General features: G+C 36.6%; 1 protein-coding gene across 1 annotated transcript in view; it reads right to left on the reverse strand.

Annotated features, from left to right (window-relative positions):
* XRCC4 (X-ray repair complementing defective repair in Chinese hamster cells 4) overlaps positions 1-17,083 on the reverse strand; it is a 167,746-nt gene extending 150,663 nt beyond the window's left edge. Inside the window, exons 1-2 of the mRNA XM_012721759.1 lie at positions 16,828-17,083; positions 945-1,093 (exon numbers count right to left, since the gene is read on the reverse strand). Of these exons, the coding sequence (XP_012577213.1) occupies positions 945-1,083 (139 nt within the window). The 5' untranslated portion in view covers positions 1,084-1,093; positions 16,828-17,083. The remainder of the gene's footprint in view (positions 1-944; positions 1,094-16,827) is intronic.
* Positions 17,084-17,101: the final 18 nt, after the last annotated feature.

Consider the following 17,101-nt stretch of genomic DNA (forward strand, 5'->3'; position numbering starts at 1 on the left):
GAAACTTAACCCCTAGCCACGAGGGAGGCCACAGTTATTAAGTCATTTTAAAAGATGTCAACAAAGATTAAAAAATCAAAATTCTATTCCATAAAATCATAGTCAAAATCCCCCATATGGATTTGAATCTTGCTTTACAAAGTTTTCAACTAAGTTCTATTTCATTTTGTTACAAATTTAGTACACGGTCACTGGAAAATAATTCAAACAATTTATGTCTGTGAAATAAAAAGAAAAGCACCACTCAAGCCAACACAAACCCTTGGCCCAGTCAAACCACCTCTCTGTGCCTCCTAATATGTCCCAGGAGTCCTATGAAAAGATATATGTAAAAGTATGATTTATGTTTTGTATAAAGAGATCACTTTAAAACTCTGATCAGGTCCATGTTTTAGTACATTGACTTACAAATGGAAACAAGAGTTTGCTTGGGCACAAGTCTGTTTCTCTATCCTGATACTAATATTAATCAGAGGAGAATACACTAAATATTAGAAATCTACATACAGTTAAATAGCATTAACAAGAAAAAGCCATATTTTAATTTTTCTCAATTATCTTTTTAAAGAAACAATTTAAGGGGCCTCCTGGTGGTGCAAGGGATTAAGTCTTGGCACTGTGAAGCTATCAGCAATCACAGCAGCAGGAGTTTGATCCCAGCCAGGGAACCAACCCACATGGTACAGAAACCTTTCCAAACTCACCCACTGCGCTCTTCAGCAGTGTATTTCAGTGGATCTGCCTATTCTGCTCCCCACTCTGTCTCTGTTGAATACTCTCACTCCCTGTACCTTTGGCCTACACCCCTGGTCTTATATGCATAAACAAACAAACAAATAAAATATTTTTTAAAAAAATATACAATTTAGTGGCTATAACATTGAAGGCTAAAGCATAGCACATTATCAAAATTTTACTTTTAAGAAATTTAATTTTAATATTACCTGTCCCAGTCCACACTGACTGACCATCAGTGAGTGTAATAACAAAACCAGATCCTAGACTTTTCTCCCAAGTGATTTGTAGAAAATGAATTATGTCAGGTTCAGAAGCAAGCGAGATTCTGCTTACTTTTTTCTCCATTTCTGGTCACCTGTTATAGAAGAATAAAATAATATTTTTGTCAGAAATTGTAACAATCACTATCAAAGCATTCATGCAAAATGTTGAGGAATACAAGCTCAAATACAGATCCCTGTGACTTGCCATTAAAATAAATCTTGTAGACTTTCAAACATTAAGCTTCATTAGCATGCTGCTGCTATCGCCATTTAAGTCACAAGGATATCAGGGGAGTCCTTGGCAAAATCTGCTTATTTTTCCAACCTAGCAATGCCATTTAAAAAAAAAAATAAAAAGGACAATTAAAACTGAAACATTTTCTTACTGATCCTATTCTCATTTGTAATGATCAGAAATAGAATTCTATGAATTCACAAGTCATTCTTCTGGTGATTCACTATAGAATTTTGTCCAGAATGATTTCAAATTAACCAGACTGTCTTGTAACACATGTAACTATGCTCAAAACAAACAGCTATATTCATTTCTAATACAGAAATATCCTTTGACCACATTCATTTCAATAAGAGATACTTAAACTGTAGAAACTAACAAAACTAAAGATTAACCCTAAAATTAACAAATAAAAAGGATAAAATATGAAAGTTAAAACAGAGAGCAAAGCACAAACTTCATGGATGGAAAAACCAGAGATAATTATTCTCTAGTCATACAGCATGAATCCTTTACTAGATGAACCTTAAAAAACAAAAAAAAAAATTCATTAACTTTTATTTGGAAGAAGGATATAAAATTCTTGAAGTTTTTATGATCAAAAAATATGCTACAAAAATAGAAAATTTTAATTAACATTAATTTACAAATTGGTTAATAATTACTTAACAAGAGTAACATTTAAATCTGAATCTTGAATTTGTTTTCTCAATTTAAAGTTATTATGTTTTCGTAAATAAAGCACATTTTTATCATTAGGAACTGAAAATAAAAGAAATTCACATTGTTACACAAAACAAGGCTAACTTACTTATAGATCTTTAGCTCCTGTGGGTTGGTAGGGATCCTTAATTATAGTATGCCATTGCTGTGCTATGAGATAAGGTAGCAGAGAAAATGTCCATAATAAATGAAAAAAAAAAATCTAAAATTAGGAACGTAAGATCCCACCAAGTGATAAATTAACAATAATTCTAGTTTCTATGTAGTTTTCTAGAAAATTATTCTTTCTGGTAATTACAAAGTTATAAAACAAACATAGTCATGTTGATAAGATATTAACATCATTAAAATATGTAAATTTATAGATTTTGACTTCCTCACAATCACTGTAAAAAATAATCATTTATGTTTTACTCAAAAATTTTTTCTACACTGAGGTCGCATTTTCCTAGAAGTGCTTAGTATTGAACTGGTTTACCGCCTGTGACTACTTTCTTTCAGATTAGTTAATACAAATGATGGAGGGAGGAATGCACAGGAGGCATCACAAGATTGAGTCGCACAAAGAGGACAGATAGAAGGAGCTAGTGAAGCAATTGACACAGCCATAAAATCAAGGTCCTCAGGCACCAAAGCCCAATGTACAGGATGTCCAGGATGCCTGGATGTCTCCAAGAGGTCCCAGCAGATAACAGACTATTGGGGGCTGTGCCTGAAACTCAGACCCAAAAGGTAAAAGATAAGGAAATGAAGATGAAGCTCATCAGGAAATCTCTGATCCTTTCAAGTTCTACCCAGGCTCACAAGGAGTGAACCACTCCCTAAGAGAAACTGCCTATATCAGGGCAGTCTCTCCACCAGCACAGGGCAGCTGCTCCACTGCCCACCTGTGACTGTGCAGGTGCTTCTTCCCACCCACTCTCTCCTTCCGTGGGGCAGCAGCCTGCTTGGCTGCCTATGATCATGCTGGGACTTCTCTGCATTGACCACCCCAGCAGAGGCGGCTCTCCTTAGGCCGCCAGCCTGCAACTATGCAGGCTTCTCTCTCTGCAAACCTGTCCCTTTCAGGCAGCACTTCCTCCCCACTTGCACCTATGCAAGTGCGTTTTCCTCTCCTGTCTCTTTCTAATAAACTTACTCTTTAAATATAACTGAGTCTCTGCCTCATGAAGAATCCCGCCCTGTGCTCCCAAAAGGGGAGCTTTGGTGAAACCTTCCTAGAATGAACCCAGGGCCCCCAACTCAAAAAAAAAAAAAAAAAATGACATCACAACCAACATGTAGTAAATTATTTGCATTCTTTGTAATCCTTACATTTGAAAGTTGCTGGACAATGTGTTACTATTTGTTTATGCATCATTAAAAAGGCACAAAGAGGTTTTCATAATTTTAATGCACCTCAAACCCCACAATTTTTTGAGAATCAAGTAACAGAAATTATTTATCAAGACCATGTTTTGCCTCCGTGGAGTTGATATACAAACATATAGAAACTCATGTGCATCCAGAGGTCATTTCTTTTTAAGTGTGCTCAAGAATCAGGACTATGTACATTAATAGAACTTTATGAAAGGAAAAGGCAGCATTTATGATAATGGTAAAACAGCAGCCAGTTTCAGGGTTATTTTTTACCATATTTGAAACAGGTTACAAACTTCAAATTATACAGATTAGTTTAAAATGCACTATTCCATATGCCTGTCAGTAATTCATCTTATTTTCATAATAACACAAAGGGCCTTATTCTGAATAATATTAAGAAGACATGTAGGGATCAGATTATTTTTAATATCTTTGAATATTTATGTTTAAACATTTTCCAAATTTTTGATCAACACTAAATATTTATCACAAAAATTATTTTATCTAAAAGCTTCTATTAGTTTCAGAAGGCCAAGATTTGAAAGTTCAGATACTACCTGTGAGACATGTTTAAGCAATTAATATATATATTTATATTAGACAAATGACAAATCACTATCCTATAAGTGTTTTGTGTTTCTGTAGCCTCAGAAATGTTTTGTTTTTATTTCAACTGAGCCTTAATTTCCTAATAAGGAACCATTTGAACCTATTTAAAAAGCACTTTACATGCTGAGGTCACTCTCATTAAATATCAAACACAAAATATCTAGAATCAACCAGAGAAATAGAAAAAAAGGATGACTTGGAATGTCTTTAAAGATTCAGGAAGAATGAATGAAGGATCTCTTTGCATGGCTTTTTTTTTTTTTTTTTTCCCCCAAGACCACTTGAAGGAAGGTTGGGGGTTGGAATCCCCTTAATAGGGACTGATTGATTAGGGCCATAAGGAAGCCTGTGTTTTGTTTTCTAAGGGCACTAAAGGTCACAGTAGTATCAGTACCTCTCCCAACTAGAGGCAAGGATCTAAGACAAGCCTGCAGGTGGAAACAGTTGGGTCCCACCCCATTTGTACATGAGTAGCTTTATTGAGAACTCAGAACAGTTGAGAATTGAGAAGCTTATCTTTAGTACTTTGTGTCTTTGATACTTGGCTTCTCTCTTAGAGAGAAATAAGTTGTTGGCTGGTATGCAATTGATGTGAACTACACGCTGAACAAATACCATTCACAGTTGCTTCTGAATAAACAAGACACTTTTTAAATTAGTTTACAAAGAATTTTGTATGCCCTTTTGGATGCTGATAAGGAGCAGTTTAGAAGCCAACTCTCTTAGGTCAGCTCAAGTTAGTGACAACACTGTATCATTGATAAACACCATTTTGAACTTGAGCTTCTTTTAGTTTCCTTTATGGCAATTTATGACTTCTTTTCAAGCTGCTTGGTCTGCAGGTGTTCAAACTTCTGCAGTTAAGCCAAAGAGTTGTACTTACAGATCAGAAAGAACTAAATGCATGTTTCTAATGAAGCAATTAACTTAAGTGCCCCCTTGTTGAGAAAAGTAGGCTGATACCTAAAGTGAGTTCAAAACAGAGATCAGCACCAGCACAAGCTGTTAATAGTCTGTAATTAGATTCCTGATCACATTATTTTTTGATTTTTTTTTTTTTGAATGAGGAAAAGAAAAAGAAAAGTGTAAGCCTTTAAGTGTGGAGGGGAAAAAAAACATCTTCTGTAATGTTCTCTCACATTACAAATTTTCAAAGATAGAAACATGTAGTTGCTAAATAAGAAAGATTTATATTTATTGCTAAATAAGAAAGGATGCCTCCATTTGATAAGACAAATATGCAGCCATTCAGATAAACTAAGTGCTAACAAAAGGCTATTTTCCTACTTCTTTATTACTTTTTAAATCATTGCCATTCATGTTTATCTTATCAGAAATGCCACACGGAGGAATTTTTTAACTTATCATTTGTTATTAATAGTATGTAACTTGGCTCGTTCATTTTTTTATCTGATTAAAGGGCAAATTCGAGTTTTACTCAAAAAAATGACTACAAAATCTGGCCCTCCCTGATGGCGCAACGGGTTAAAGCACAGCACTGAGAAGCTAAAGCCACTTCCACATGAGCTTGATTCCCGCCTGCCCCAGAGGTGACCACCTGGCGTGGCAGACCTCTCCTGACCTGCCCGCTGCTCCCCTCAGCAGTGTACTTAGTCATTCTGCCTGTTCTGCTCCCCACTCTGTCTATGGTGAAACCTCTCGCCACCCCTGAGCCTCTGGGCTGTACCCCAGTTCTGTATGCACAAATAAATAAATCTTAAAAAAAAAAAACTACAAAATCAATTTATCTTTAATTTTCAAAGGAATTTTTAAAAATATCAAACTAGGATTCTATAGGAGTACTTTCCTGAAATAATATATCTTAGAATTTTCTAAACTTTAAGGTTAAAGAATTCATAAAATTAGTAAATATCTTCCTAATCACATCATCACCATTCTAACAATATTGAATGAAAGAATGGTGATGATCTGTCCAGGAAGATCTAACATTTCCTGGACTTTAACACTGAAAGTCCCATGTCCAAGAAGCTACTCAACTCCAGTATAATAGGAGGGGTTTATTACCCTAAATTACAGTAAAATAGTTAAGTTTGTTGGCATAATTCTGTTTAATTTTTTTCTCTAAAAAAATGCTTATTTGTCCCTTTTCCATCTTCCTGCATTATAGGCATAATTCTGTTTTTAAAAAAAAAAAGCCTGTAACAGTTGATGTTGTAAGAATACACTAAATTACAATCTAATGTTTTAGGAATAATGCATGAGAACTATCAAATAAATCTAAAGAATAAGGAATCTTTGCCATGGTCATAATGCATGAGAACTATCAAATAAATCTGAAGAATGAGGCATATGAGGCATCTTTGCCATGGTCATAGTCCATTCTCAGTTAGCTCTTAGGACTGTGGAATGCCAGCTGCTGGCATTCCAAGTATCACATTACTAATCGTTTCCTCTGCCTATCTTTTACAAACACCATTAACAACCTTTTTCAGCGACTCATTTAAATTTCACTTCCTGTCCTCTCCTTTCTCTTACCCTATAAAGTGATAATTAAAAAGCAGTAACTTGATGCCTGAATTATTTTTCCCACATAAAATCTAATACCTAGATATCCAAATGACCTTAAAACTAGACCCAAAAGTTCCGAGATTACGACTGTATTTGTATCATCAAATGACCACTCTTGATTGCACACAACCCTGAAAGAAAGGATGAGAATACACTTGTCATTTGGGAAATTTCATAAAGGTTCACAAGAACACTTCAACTATAACTGTAAGAGTTTCATATGAGAATGACACTTATCAGAACTGAAGAGATAAAGTAGTAACTGAAAGGAAGTCTTTTTTCATTAAGAATTCAGTAGTTATGATTTCTTAACCTCATATTTGAGAAGAATGAGGGTGTGTTCCCAGGAGAGACAGCTTAGTCTTTTGTACTTGAAAAATGTGCTGCTCAGAATTGAGATGTAACTATAAGAATTTATATTGTAGAAAAGGAATCAGAATTGTACTGATCATTCTTCTCATTCACAGACATGCCCCCCCCCATATACTTATACATATACACTCATTTACCTGTCTGTTATCTAATGGCAAATAAGGGGATAAATGGTTAAATTAGGTAACAAGAGAAATGAAAGTTAATCCAAGAAAAAAAATAATACCTAAAACATAGACTCAGCTGGTGACTTTACCTAACTTAGTCATATTTAGAAGCCATATTAGATCGCCACTGTTTTACAACTTTTAACCAACAAAAATTGGCAATTTCACATGCTTCAAACAAGAGTTAAGTTATAAACAGCTCATGAGCTTACATTCCAAAGAGGATGAATAATTACATACTTATTTCTCATGCTACAATTTCTGAGTCCAAGTCATTTTTAGCCGCATTCTTGAACATATTTTGGACAACTCCTGGGAGGGAGGAGTTCCTCGCTATGTAAGTAAAGGATTTAATTCTGAATCCCACTGAATTATGTATTCTCAAATTGTACTGATATTTTGCACCTGCTAAAATTTAAATGAAACCCTGTATTTCCTAGCATGGGTATGGACATCCTAATTCCTGCAGGGGCTATACAAGCCAGGTGTAGGCCCATATTTAGTCATGGTGTAAGGAGTGGAAAGTGGCAAAATGGAAATTACAAATGATCATAAAAATACATCACCAGGGCCCTCCTGGTGGCACAAGCAGTTAAAGCACAGCATTATGAAGCTCTCTAAAGCCCTGCAGCACAATTAGATCCCCCCCACCCCCACCCCCAGGGAGGTGACCCACATGGTGAGGCAGACCTCTCCTGACCAGCCCACTGCTCCCCTCAGCAGTGCATTTCAGTGGATCTGCCTGTTTTGCTCCCACTGAGTGTGTGGTGAATCTTTTCACCTACTGCACTTCTGCCCCATTCCTCAGTTCTTGTACACACAAATAAATAGATCTTTTAAAAAAAAAACACCCACACACACATAGCCATTACTGAGTGCAGACTGTTAGCATGCGCAAGTACTGGCCTTGTGTGGCCTGTATTCTGTTTATCCAACAAACTTCCAAATCACTATTTTTATGCACAAGTTACCTAACTTTTAAATGTTGGTTCGTTAAAAACAGAGAAAAAAGCCAACACTAGTTGGTATAAAAATAAGAAATATATTTAGTCTTTGCCCCAGACATAGCTCCAAAACCCTTGGAATTTCCTGAGTACTAGGAGTGTCTTTTGTTATTCATAACAATCACAGCAAAGTTTGTGCTAATAAGATGATTTAGGGTCTCCAGATCACTGTAGGATGGAAATGATTAGAAAGACCAAGTGATTAGCCAATTGGTACTTTTGGCTTCATTCCTAGGATAGAACCAGGGAAGGACATAGATAATGATCGAGCTCTTAAGAAACTCTGGAACAACCAAATTCGGAGAGCTTCCCACTTAGGGAACACATCAGTGTACATGGAGAGTAGCCCAAGTAGCTTGTCAATTGAGAGCAAGGAGCTTTCTACCCTGACCTCCAGACCCCCAGATCTTGCTCTAGGTACCCCTTCCATTTGTTTGTCTCTCATCTGTATCCTATATACCAGAAAGCATAAGTGAAGTGTTTTCCTGAGTTCACCAAGACATTCTAGTAAATTATCAAACCTGACAAGGAGATTGTATGGAAACTCCCCATTCATAGAACTTTAGTGAGAAATATAGGTGGCCCAGGACTGTGACTACCAACTGCAGTGAGGGCAATCTGGTGGGACTGTGCCCTTCAAACTGTGGGAACTAACACTAATTCCAGGTAGATAGTGTTAGAGTTACACTGAACTGTTGGGCATCCAGTTAGTGTTGGAGAATTGGAGAATTGGTTACTGGTGTTAGAAAACACCCCAACATCTCAAAAAGTCTGAGTGTACTCTTTTTTTTTTTTTAATTTATTTATTTATTCATACAGAACTGGGGTACAGGCCAGAGATGCGGAGGGTGAGAGGCTTCACCAGAGACAGAGTGGGGAGCAGAACAGGCAGATCGACGAAGTACACTGCTGAGGGGAGCAGCGGGCGGGTCAGGAGAGGTCTGCCGCGCCATGTGGTCACCTCCGGGGCAGGCGGGGATCGAACTCATGCTGAATGAGTAAGTGGCTTAAGCTTTCTTAGTGCTGTGCTTTAACCCGCTGAGCCACCAGGGAGGGCCCCTGAGTGTACTCTTAAGGGTTTGATGTAGTACCTCTACTAAGTCTGAAGCCGACTTCTCTGTCCTCAAGTGCTTGGAATAGGGAATCTTTCTCTGAAAAATCTGATTTTTTCCAAGGTGTCACTGGCTAAAGAGGTCCAGGTGATCACTGGTCACTGACAAATAGAACAACTTCCAAATACTCCAACAAATCACAAATATTCAGAGATTGCACATAATAACCACAGTAAAAAACCAGCAAGAACAACCACAGTAAGGATTCTCAAAATTTCCCATCAGGTGTCCTATCATTAGAAACATGCAATTATAGATTTTGACCTAATCAATATTAATATACCACAGTTCTTAGTACATACTCATTAAGTGACCTGAATTCAAGTGGCTAAATTCATTTAATCTGTAATTTAAACAACTCTATGTTATATTTTTCCTTCTCAGATTCTTAAAAAACACTGAATTCTCTTAACCTCAATTACCTCTTAGTACCTGCAAAAAGCTTTAAGCAAAATGTATATATCATAGCGATCTAAATGCCACGTTAGGAAATAATATGTCAAACTCATAATAATTCAACACCAAACAGGAAGTTTACATTTTAGTTTAACATGCTTACATTCGCATCAAATGAAAAATACATGACATTTTTAAAATACTGGGCAACATTGTTATCGCTGCATAATAAATGATGGTAATTGGTGGTTCAAGAAGACCACTGGAGAATATTTTGCATAAGGACTTAATGATTCTAGAAGAAAAAAAAAAAAAAAAACGATTTGAGTTTCGGTTACTTGGCAAAATATATTTTCCAAGTTTTAAATTAGCAATTCTAATATTTTCTCTGAAAAACTCAATGTCTTCCCTCAAAACACTTGCAAATTCTTTCTAAAGGAGGATTCCAGCCAAGTTAAATTTTAAAATGTTGTTATCTCTATTTTAATATACTGCAAGAAATGTTACAAACCTCGTAAGAACCTATACACAAGTTGTGTTTATCAACCTATTTATAAAAATAAAATAAATGTAACCTTGGAAAGCATATATTACCTCAGTGATATTTTTTAGATTTTCTTCACAATTATAAACCTGGTATTAAAAAACGGGTATAATATTAAATTACTACATTAATGACGTCAATCTCTGCTATCACAAAAGAGAAGCAATGAGAGAATCAGTTCCAATACCCATGTCTTAGGACTGTCATTCAAAGAATATTAAATTGGTAACCTTCTTCCATAAGTCTGTCAAGCAAATACAAGATTATGTGGTTCCAATGAGTTGATGTAAAAGCTTCTAATGTCTCTGCTTTAAATCAAGTACTGTTTGACAGTCACATGGGAATTAACAGTGTTGAACTGTGGTATTCAACCAAATACATTGCTTTGCTCCTTCTTAAATGCACAGATTTGGTTCTGAGATAATAACCAGATCAGACTTTCTCACCACATTTAAACATAAGAAACATTTTATATTTTCTCAATTGCTAAATTCTCAGAGCACAAACTTTTTGATTTCCAAAAGTAATACCTAAGTCATGACTTGAATCATGTTTGAACAAGTTTCTGAATAAGAACATTTTTTTAAATGGATTGTTCCTAAACACACTATTAAGGCAAAAATTTTTAGTCAATATACAAATGAATATTACACCACAGCTGATTAATTATGAGGCTTAAACTACAAACATACTGTTATTTAAAGAAAGTTAAACTCCCATATGGAACAATATTCATTTATTACCCTGTACATGTGTCTACATACAAATTACCAAAGAAACAATACATTTTTAACTTTTCATGTATCCTAAAGTTTAGACAGATGTTACTCTATTTTCTCTGAGCAGCTGTTCATTTGGGTATATTCCTTATTTATTGATATACTGTGTTCAATGCTAGGGTCACATTTCTTAAACAGGAACTTGGCAACTTACAAATTCTATGGTAAATATTGACCTATCTCAGCATGTCAATATTTACACTGTCAGAACCTTTAACAATGGCTGTGTCTTATTTCTTAGCAGCCACTTGCTTCTGTTCCAAATGACTAAAATCATTCTTAAAAACTAAAATTCTTAAAGAAAAAAAAAACTAAAATTCTTAATGATTCAAATAAAATAAAATTAACAATTCAGATAAAATTACAAACTACAATATCCTCTCATACAACTGACGGATGAAGTTCCTTGCTTATTTCAGCATTTTGGTAACTTCTGCAGGGTTAGCAAGGCTCTAGAAACAAGTATTTCTTGGATGACCATCCTGTATTTATGTCTTGTTTCAAGTCTCATAATTTTCAACCACATTATAAACTCTGAAGTCTTTTCAGGATTTTTAAATTTCCTTCCTATTTTGATACTCCTAAATGTTAGGCAAAGTTAGAATTGACTGACATATAGACTGCAACAATGATAATGAAACAGAGGACAGTTTGAATTCAAAATGCTTAAAGATAAAAGGTAGTTAGAATCTTTAGCACATTTCCTAGGGTTAAAGAGTGTTTTAAGAGCAAAATTAATTCACTCAATTTATGTGCCAAGTATCATACAACCTAATCATCATTAACTAAACTTTAACTAAACCTCTCTGGTGGTGAAAGGGGTTGAGGCATATACCACTATGGAGCTCTCCGCAGCCACTGAGAAATGAGTTCGATCCTTAGGCCAGGGAGGTGATCCACATGGTGCAGCAGACCTTTCCTGTCTAGCCTACTCCTCCCCTCAGGAGTGCATTTCAGTGGATCTGTCTGTTCTGCTCCCCACTCTGTTTCTGGCGAATCCTCTCACACACACACATCTGCATCTCTGACCTGCACCCCAGCTCTTGAGTGCATAAATAATAAACCTTAAAAAAAGAGAGAGAAAATTTCCATATCATTGGGAGAATATCTGCACAATATCTTGTAAACACCCTGCTATTTCCCAGTAGCACTGAAGTAAAAAATTAACAGTTATGGCTATGGGCACCAGTGGCCCAGTGCCTCTTGAGCGATATGGAATTTCAGCAGGGATTTCTTCTTTAGGGCAAAGAGAGCCTCAATAGCACTGTTTTCTCTAGAGCTGTCCAATTTTGTTAACATTACAAAGCTTGCTAATTATAACTCTCTGTTCCTGGATATTAGGCAGTGTCTTAGAAGAAAAGCACAACTCACTTTCACATCAGTGCTGATGGCCTCACAAAGGACTGGGGCAAATGACCCAGGGCTATGAAGTACATTGACTACCTCCTACTCACACACAAAGGTCTATCCTTCTATTATTTTCCTTAAAAACAAACTATAGCAAAATAATGCATAAACTGAAAACTCTAACTGCTTTATAGTTGAGTGTCTTTAGTCTTGCCATCCATGCATTCAAACAATCATTGAGCAATTCCTATGTACCATGCTCTGATATCCCATAGTAAATATGACATAGTCCCAGTTCTCTAGTAAGAGAGAAAAAGCCTAAGAAGAATTATTTTTGCAACCTTATAAAGCAGAAGCAGAGGGGAGTTCCTCTGAAAAGTACCACATAAGCCCCCTGACAATTTCAAGGAACACTTCTTTGAGTTATATCTGATATGAATCTTAAAAGGGTAATGGATGGGTGAAAAAGATTTAGGAATGAAGAAGAAAGATAGGAAAGTTATTCCAGGCAAAAAAATCTGCATAAGCAAAGGCTTGGAGGCAAGAAATAACATGGTAAATGGAAATGATAAACAATTCAATGTTTCAGACTGACTGCAAATCAAAAATTACAATTTAAATATCCAGTCAAGTTCATTCATTCAACCAAAATATATCGTGTACTTCCCCACCTTAGACAGTGTTTTAGGAATTGCCATAAGGGAACAAAATAGATGAGAACTCCAGTCTGTAAAATTTTCTACATAATAGAGGAGACAAGCAATTAAAATGCACATAGTAGTACACAGTATGGTGAGAACAGCTATGGTGAAAGAAGATAAAACAAGGTGAAGGAAACTGGGAGTACAGAGACCAGGTTGTGGTGGACAGAATGTACACAGGTGGTTGTAAAGCTGTTTTACATAGAAAAATGGTGTAGGCTTTATTGAAAAGCCGGCATTTGCACAAATACATGAAAAAATGAAGGATTTACTTTGTGTGTGGATATCTGGGGAAAAGCACTCCAAACAGATGAAGTACTCTGAAGTACTCAGTCCTAAGGTGGAGTGTAGTGTTTAAGGAATGAGCCAGTAAGGCTAGGACACAATGTGGGAAAGAGAATAGGAACAGACATGGTTAGAGTGGTAACAGAGAACCAGATCATGTTGACGCTTGTATGCCAATACAAGGATGCTGACTTTTTACGGTGAATCAAATGAGAAGCCGTAACAGGTTTTTAAGTAAAGAGGTCACGGTACAATATTTTATATAAGCATTTTATTTTGGAACAGCAATGAATTTACAGAAAAGTTACAAAGTGAAGACTGTATTATCTTTGTAACTTTTCTGTAAATTACTATTAAGTTGTACTTAACCTGATTTCTGAACCTCAGCTAGCTGCCTTCATCTGAGTTTGAGGTTGTGTTTCACTTTTTTTGCCTTTCCTCCTGCCCATTTTTTAATCATTTTTTCTCCAAGCACCTTTGACAATTTTGTTTGAACAGTATGTTAGTCTAGTCTTTTACTACTGCCTTACAGAGAGGTATCCCCAAACTTGCATGCTCTAAAACTGGGTCATGCCTTCTGCTTCATACAAAGGTAGTAGATCCAGCATGATAGATCTTTGATAGGGTGTGCATAGGGAAGAAAAAGAAGATGGGATATTAACAGTTTCCTAATAAAACACCTCAATTTACCCATTCCTTCGTGTGCAAACGCTCAACCAAAAAGGTCGGCTTGAAGTGGAGCTAATGAGGCTTTCAGTGAGTCACAAGCCATGTAACCTTCTATAAGGTTCCATAGGCAAATGGTTCTAAAACAGGTCCTAGATAAAGGAGATATCACAGTAAGATAACAGCTGCCATTACACTATCTCTCACCCACATCTCTTCGACATGTCTCCTTCCCAGCAGTACCAGGGTACAAGTTGGGCAGTAGAAAACAAGAGCACTCTCTACCCACCTGCTCTCCATGTTATGTATCTTCACCTGGCCACTCAGCTCTGCCTGTAGTTTCCAGTTGCTGGTCCTAGGTGACTGTATGTAATGGGAACATGGTGCAACCCTAAGTATTTCATCTCTCTTCCTTAACTTTTCTCTACTTTCAGCCCCATTTATTGTTCTTTTCTTTTAAATTTATTCATACAGAACTGGGGTACAAGCCAGAGGTGCAGAGATTGTGAGAGTATTCACCAGAGACAGAGTGGGGACCAGGACAGGCAGACCAAAGAAGTACACTGCTGAGGGGAACAGTGGGCGGGTCAGGAGAAATCTGCGGCACCATGAGGGTCACCTTGCAGTAGGGGATTGAACTCCACTGAAGCTGCTGCAGCTAGCTTGCAGTGCTGAGTCCTAACCCGTAGCACCACCAGGGAGGGCCCTATTGCTCTTAACAGAGATTCCCCCAGGAGTTCTATGTGCTCTCTTTCCCAATTCCTATTTCCTATTCTTATCTTGAGTTTTACTACAACTGGGCTCTTCAACAAGATGCTCTGATATAGTGTCAGCAGTGATTTCTAGGTGTTGACTATTTTAAGTCCTTCTTGTACGCATAAATAAATAAATCGTAAAAGAAAAAAAAGCAGGAGAAAGTGGTCTTATAGCATAAAAACATTCAGAATCTTTTAGTGAGGGTTAGGTATGCAACTAAATCTCCTTTCATCATAACATCTCCTCTCAATGGGCTCATAATTTAGTGAAAATGGAAGTATGCACAAAATGCTCATTAAGTGCTTTCTGTAAATACTTAGATGATTTACTTGTATTAAACTCATTTAATATAACACCAAGGAAGTCTATGCACTCTTTCCACAAAAAAAATATAAATATACTCTACTTTTACATAGAGTTCTAGGGAATTTACAAAACCAAAGTTGAAAATAGCCTACAAATGCTGTGAGAGCATAATTTTTGAGAAAGAAATGACACAGTCTATTTGCAGTAAGAAAATTATTTGAGATGGTTTGGAAAACTGGTAGAAAGGAGACATTTGAAATAGAAACATAAGATAGTATGTTCTTAAATTAGATCTTGGCAGTTAAAACCAAGAGCAGAGTGTTTATGTGCTTAATGACCATGTCACTCAATTAACACCTCCCTTGAGATCTTACCACATATCAGATTAATTTTGCTGTTACATGAATAAAATAAACATATATTCAGCTCATCCATACCACTGGTATTCCTCTATTAGTATCTTTAAAAGAACTGGCAAGCATTTGTATATTATTGTCATTATTTTAAAGCAGATGTACTTCAGAGTTCATTAAAATTAACTATACTCCATACAGTAAATGGTGATTTCCACCTTTACAGGTTGCCTAAGGCTGAGTTTCATACAGAAGTATCACTCTGAAGTGTTCACAATGATCAAGACCATCTTCACAAAGGAAAAAAAAAGCAACGATAATGTCTGCAAACTATTTACTACTTCAGAAGCCAAGACTGTTAAGCTGCACAATACAACATAATTTCTATAACTAAGTCATACTAAATTGGAATGGCAAGATGTCTGAAGTATAATGTAAAGCAATTACAGAGGAGAGGATTAAATGGCATGTTTTTGGTAGTATACCTTATATTTTTATACATTTCTATTACCCTCTTCCCATGTCTATTTAATTGTTGGAAGAAGCAGCCAATTTTTTTCCTCTACTGTACTTTCATGATTCAATGAAAAACACTTAATAAATACTTGCTAAACTGTATAGTTGGTTAAATATTGATAATTCAGTAAATTCAAAAGTAAAATAATGATGCAAAAATAAAAGCAACTATGTGTGCAGTAGCAAACAGTGTAATCACAGCAGAAATCCAAATGTTGCAATCTCTACGTTGATCTATTTATAGAAAAATCTCATAGTTTGGCCCATTGTAAGACATAATTCAAAACCTCAGTTTCCTTTCCTTTCCTCTCATCTGCTGAATCTAACTATCAAAAGAAATTGTTAACAATCTGAAAAGAACTTCCCAGTGCCTAAGAAATACTTAACTATACATTTGGAGGAGAAGGGTTGCTATAATTTTTTCCCCTAGAGTTACTGGGACACAGCAAAAACTCTACCAAATCACAAATAATTCCTAAAAACTATGCAAACTGAGTAAGTTAAGGTACATTATTTCTCCATCTAAAATATTAAAAGATGGGGCCGCCCTGGTGGTGCAAAGGGTTAAGTCTCAGCTCAATGAAGCTATCCACAGCCACAGCAGCAGGAATTTGATCCTCCACCAGGGAAATGACCCACATAGTACCACAGACCTCTCCAGACCCGTCCACTGCTCCCCTCAGCAGTGTATTTCAGTAGATCTGCCAGTTCTGCTCCCCACTGCCTCTGGTGACTCCTCTCACTCCCCCACCTCGCGCTGGGCTCCAGCTGCTATATGCATAAATAAATGAAATAAATCCAAACAAAATAGAACATTAAAAGACAAAAATAAGGAAGAAATAGACTCATCTAAAGAGTTTATTAAAATCAGAGGAAAGTAAATAACACTGATTACAAGAAAAGGTTGCTATACGATGTGTCTTGCAGGTGGTATACTTCTCTAGAGGGCTTAACAACTACCCTGAGGCAGAATAGCTCCGCTGCAATCGTCACCACAGAAAGTACTTTCCAAACACCAAAAGGCTTAAGTACATTTCAGTCTTACGACACCACGGACAGCTTACCAAATAACAGCATTAGTGGAAGAAATATGGTGTTAGAGAAAAGATCAAGCAGCCTACTCCACACAAGCCAATACCACAATCATGACACAGCATTGCAAAGACTCCGTGATGCAAAAGGGGGTTAGAGGGTGGCCCGGTGGGTAAACCCAGGAAATCCTGGCGCCTCCCTACAGTCGACAAACGTGAGAAATCCTGGCGCCACCCTACAGTCGACAAACGTGAAGGCCCAGGAATTTACAAACTGCGGGGGAAGAGGGAGGGAAACAGAAGTCGG

The sequence above is a fragment of the Condylura cristata genome, unplaced genomic scaffold (assembly GCF_000260355.1).
Source record: "Condylura cristata isolate star-nosed mole 26May11 unplaced genomic scaffold, ConCri1.0 scaffold00007, whole genome shotgun sequence".
Taxonomy (NCBI): Eukaryota; Metazoa; Chordata; class Mammalia; order Eulipotyphla; family Talpidae; genus Condylura; species Condylura cristata.